The sequence below is a fragment of the Phalaenopsis equestris genome, unplaced genomic scaffold (assembly GCF_001263595.1).
Source record: "Phalaenopsis equestris unplaced genomic scaffold, ASM126359v1 Scaffold000319, whole genome shotgun sequence".
Lineage (NCBI taxonomy): Eukaryota > Viridiplantae > Streptophyta > Magnoliopsida > Asparagales > Orchidaceae > Phalaenopsis > Phalaenopsis equestris.
This window is the reverse complement of record NW_018164761.1, coordinates 66,180-71,645: the sequence shown is the minus strand read 5'-3', so window position 1 is coordinate 71,645 and position 5,466 is coordinate 66,180. Positions and strand designations below refer to the sequence as shown.

Below are 5,466 nucleotides of genomic sequence, written 5' to 3'. Positions count from 1 at the left end.
TTCTCAAAAGTTAGTTTAGTTTTTTGACTACAAGGCCCACCCAAAAGCATATTTGATTTAATCTGGTTTGATTTAAAGCATACTCCTATAATTTTGTTTTACATATTTGGAAAACTATCCAATGCGGCTTAAAAATCAAATATGTTCTCATTAGTAAAGGCATTACTTTAAACCTATATGTATTTTTTGTCAATCAAGTTGGGGGAAAACTCGAATGAAGGGTTCGTTTTAGCTCAAAAGCAAAAAGAAAACTCTAATTACCTCTACCTTGAATGCACCTACTCTTATACCTTACTTAAAAGTTGCATTTCGAATGAAGGGTTCGTTTTAGCTCAAAAGCAAAAAATAGTTTATTTTTTAAATTCTTAACAATAGGGTTGTATGCATGTAAATGCCCCTAAACACCAATGGTCATTTAATAAAAAACAATATCAGAAGTAAAAATCAAAAACAAACTCAAAATCAATAGGCACAATTTCTTGATTTCAGACGAATAAAACATTTTAAGAAAAAATTAAACTTAACTAAAATCAAACTTAAGAAAATCTACCACCAAACTCAACGCATAAAGACTTCAAACATCAAAAGTGCCCTTTTTCTTCCCACAAACACTGTTTTTTTCACAAATGTTTTCCTAATCTTCTTCCAAAGCTTCTACTTGATCAGCTTCTGATAACTCCGTTTCAGCAAACTCCATTACTGAATTCCTACTTTCTTCTGATAAAAAATGACCCTCGGCAGGCTCCGAATCTTTCCAGCTTCCAAAACGCACTGCAAGCCTATCGAGCAGCTGTTGTGAATCCAACTGAGAAACCATTATGCTCAGGTTGGCTTTCCCTTTCCAGCAAACTATGGCAATGGCCGACGAATCCGCCCGAAATTTAAGAGTTTCTTCGTCTCCTGTGGCAAATATAATTCAATAAGGGAAATACAACTTAATTCATATGTATTTACATATCTAACAGCTAAACTTGGCTTTTTACATTTATACCACTCCAATCTTTTGTACCATACAAAAAATTCCATCATTATAACTTTTAAAAAGTGAAATAAATACTTTTATGCATAGGTAAGACAGTATGTATGTAAAAAGTGAAGTTGAGCTGCTAGACATGTAAATACATAGAAATTAAGTGGTATGTATGTAAATTTTTCATAAAAAAATCAGTTAAAATGGCCAAGGACAAATAATTCAACATTTTCATTTTTCTTACCTTCCTTCAGAACTATTACACAACAACCTGGCATTAGAGCAGATGCCTTCTCACGGAAGTCAGCATCGACGAAATCAGGAAATTTGATCGTCCGATACTGTAGAAGGTGACGAAAATCTGCTAAGGATGCACGCAGAATCTGTCTGCCAATGTAAGGAAGAAGTAATGGTAGGCCCTCCGATGACAGCCGGAACATGCATTTTGCTGAGGCATCCTTGGAGGATTGCCTCTCCTGAATCAGTATAAACAAAAGTAAATGTAGGGAACCATGCTCAAGTACATAGCATGTTGGTTGGAAGCAAAGAGAAGAATCTCAAGATGTTGGGTTAGAGCCCTCAACTTGGCCTAACTATATATATAGATATATATATATATATCTAGGGAAACCGAAATATAGTGTTTTAGATGTGATATAAAAGATTTGGGATATATAAATGTAAAAAACAAATTTTAGGAGTTAGAAGCCGATTTCATACTCCAAAGAAATCTTTGATATGCGCATCACCACTCATATTTGATACTGCAGAACTTACTAAAGCCTAAAATTTCCATATTTGGATGCAAAAGTAGATTTGAGTTATGAAAATATGTCAAGCAGAGGAAAAATATTTGCGTACATAAGACGTACGCAGCGCTGCATACGTCCAGGGGTTATTCGGGGTACAGGGGGGTTATATCGGGGTTATACCCCTTTGTAACCCCCCTGTAACCTCTTTGTAAACTACCTGTAACCTACAAATGAGTTCCGCGCTTCTGTAGTTTCATGGGTACAAATAAGTTACACGGAAGTTACAAGTGAATTACACGGAGGTTACAAGGGAGTTACACGGAGGTTACAGGAGGGTATAACCCGGATATAACCCCCCTGTAACCCTTGAATAACCCCTGACGTACGCACCGCTGCATACGTCTTATGTACGCAAATATTTTCCCAGGCAGAGGGGATCAATGCGGTAAGATAACTCTCTTGAGAAGCTTTTAAGCCCTTGCAGCCTGTTTCAACCTAAGAGTAAATTTAACCATTCAATGTTACATCAGTAGTTATTGATGACTAGTGTGAAGAGAGAGAGAGAGAGAAAGAGAGAGAGGGAGATCAAAAGGAATATTTGCATTGGAATAGAATGGTTGAACTTCAAAATTAAGATATTGCACTTGTTAAGAATGGAGAAACTAACTTTATAACTGAATTAAATCTAATGCGGACTTATTTGTAATGTTTAGGTATGCTTCAATAATTTTGACAGGAATGCATAAAATATAAAAGGGGTTTTTACATACATATCATCCAAAACATCATTATTTACATATTTCACACCACAAAATTTTAATTTACAAATAAAACACCTAAAACTTAAAGCTCCTAACAATCACACCTTCCATTCACATCCGTTGAACTCTGAGTTTCATCCGTCATGGAGATCGCCGACGTTGATGCAACCAAGAGAAGTCGTAGATAACTTTCCCGGCACACAAGCGGCAATTAAGGCTAAATGGTCAGCGATGAAGAGGGTGTTGGTCGGCACCAAGAGGAGTCATAGATAACTTTCCCAACAGTAAATTTTCCTGCATTCTACTTCTCTGTAATCACCTTGAAATGGAAGCCCTTGCAACACTTTGCCTGGATATCTGCAATCAAGGCTGCCTATGAGCAACTCCAGCTCGTCGAAACACTGTACGACTTGGAATGCTATTCATTCCACTGACCACGCCATTGCTATCAAGCTCAAGCAGTTTTTATGTCCCAAAACAAAGCTTTTAAAACAGAGCAGAGCTCAACCAGTTCTCAAAAAGAGCTCAACTAAAACTCGCCACCATAATCATCTCAAAACCTAATAAATTACAACCAAGAATTTGGAATCCGAACTCCAGTCCAAATGGGATTTCGTCGGAGGAAAAGGAAAACACAAGGCATGGGAGTGTGGCTGAGTGAGACAGGCTATGACGTCGTTAATTGTGGTGTTTTGTTTTTTTTTGTAAATTAGAAATTTGGGGTGTGAAATATGTAAATAATAGTTTTTTGAATACTATGTATGTAAAAACCCCAATATAAAATAAGATTATTATAAATTAAATACAAAATATCCTAATTCTGAAAAAAAAATAGTAAGTTCAAAAGTATATTTGAATAAAATTTAAGCAAAATTTAAACAAAATTTAAATTTAAAACTCATAATCATCTGTATATTCTTATTAATTCAAAGTAAGGTAGAAATAAGGCCTCTTTATCTTTGCCATTGAAATTAATGTAGAAGTATAAAGATAAAAGAAATGATCTTCATATGATTTTTATTGATCTGAAGGATGCACATAGTCGAGTAAATGTGTATGTATGTAAGGCAAATGTTAGCAGTAAATTACATATTGAAGAAAAATGCTAATGTTGATGGTTATCAAGACTTCTATGTCACTAAAATAAAAAAATCGAACATAAGAATCGAAGTACTTACAAATTTACAGATTCCATATTTCCAAACAAATAAAAAAGATCCCTCAAGCTTCTTAGATAAAGGGTGCAGAATCAAAATCAATGAATGATAATGAGAACAATTTACAGGATTTAATTCATATGAACTACACATGTCAAAAAGCATATCAACATTTTAACAAGAAGGCAACGGTTGGCATGAAAAAACACAGGCAAAAAAAAAAATCAAAGATTAATATCAAAGATTAATACACACATAACAACATAGCTTCTAAACAATACTTACAAAAACCTTCAGACCAAGCGAAGTTATCTTCAGTTTTTGCCCAACTTTGAAATTCAGTTCAACAATCTCATGAACAGACTTCGATATGTAGTAGATCCTCTTCACATGATTGGCGTCACTGTTTCTGGTAATGAGATGGCTATCGAGCAGAAAAGAATCACTGATACCATAGAAGGATCGAATACTATTGATCGTGTTTTCATCCCTGAAAAACACAACAGGGTCGATACCTCTCCACTTGCCTTGCATTTGTGTGTTTCCTTTAGACTGTTTAGTTTTCAAAATGTCATCCGCAACCTTGTCTAACAACAATAATTTTTCATCTGATGGCACAGATGATAATCCATCGGTTGAATTTGGAGCAGAAGATGCTTCCTCTACACTTTGGTTATATTGTGAAACATCCTTGAATTCAGTGTTTTTTTGTGCGTCATGCCTCCTTTTAGGTTGACCAATCCGTTTGACAGATTCATCTGACCAATATAAATGGCACGATTATATGACTAGTATATGGTGTAAAAAAATTTTAAGAAAATGCATACCACCAAATTCTTATTTTTCTATCACCTACACTTTGATTTTTACATTCATATCACCAAAATCTTTCATATCACATAAAAAATACCATAACTTTTACTTTTAAAAGAGAAACACACCTTTCCATGCATATGTAAATTGGCATACATGTAAAAATTGAAGTTTAGGTGTTAGATATGTATATAGATAAGAATAAACTCGTATGCACGTTGATCTTAGAAAAAAAAAACACTTGTTAATAGATGAAATAATTTTGAAGACTACTTGGCTGATTAGAATAAAAAAGAATACCAGTTAATGATGAAATCTTATGTAGAACTGCAATGAAAAATGCTCCGGTGTTTTGATCATGAGGAAGTATCCTCATGCAACGTTCAAGATCAAGACTTGAAACTCCAGTTTTTGTTTCATTAATGTTATCTTGAGAAGCACCAACTCTTATGGCATCCTCTCCTTCAATAGAATCTTTACTAATATCAACCTGTGAGGCATCATTTTGCAATTTTTCTGATTCATTATCACAATTTTTTATATTTACGAGATGATCTTTTGACTCAAAGCTGCAGTAATTTTCAACTGGTGTGTTGACCATAGTTGCTTTCTCTTCTTGACGACCAAAAAGCAACTTATTCGTGCAACTTTGATCAGAAGGAAACATACTTGGAAAAATCAGTCCTCTTCTAGAGATAGGAACATCTTCATAAGCACCTAGCCAAAGTCCCTTATCCCGAACCTGGTACCATATGAGTCAAATGTAAAGAGTATGTTTTTTGCAAAGAAGACAAAAATGACTATTTTCACATCATGGAGGGGTAGAAGTAGATTTTGCATGGTGGTAGCTCGCTAAACTAGGTTAATTGTAAACAGCCTATTGTTTGGCGAGCACACGATAGCATATGTTTGAGTAATATGAAAGAAGAATACTTCATATTTTCATATTCTAATGGGTAGAATAAATATGATACTTAATGCTTATAGGAGAAACATATTTTGAAAGGATGAAA

General features: G+C 34.5%; 1 protein-coding gene across 1 annotated transcript in view; it reads right to left on the bottom strand.

Annotated features, from left to right (window-relative positions):
* Window positions 1–413: 413 nt before the first annotated feature.
* LOC110025636 (tRNA (cytosine(34)-C(5))-methyltransferase-like) overlaps window positions 414–5,466 on the bottom strand; it is a 71,180-nt gene continuing 66,127 nt past the window's right edge. Inside the window, 6 exon segments of the mRNA XM_020726216.1 lie at window positions 414–900; window positions 1,215–1,446; window positions 3,926–4,300; window positions 4,471–4,485; window positions 4,695–5,008; window positions 5,099–5,195. Coding sequence (XP_020581875.1) covers window positions 635–900; window positions 1,215–1,446; window positions 3,926–4,300; window positions 4,471–4,485; window positions 4,695–5,008; window positions 5,099–5,195 — 1,299 coding nt within the window. The 3' untranslated portion in view covers window positions 414–634.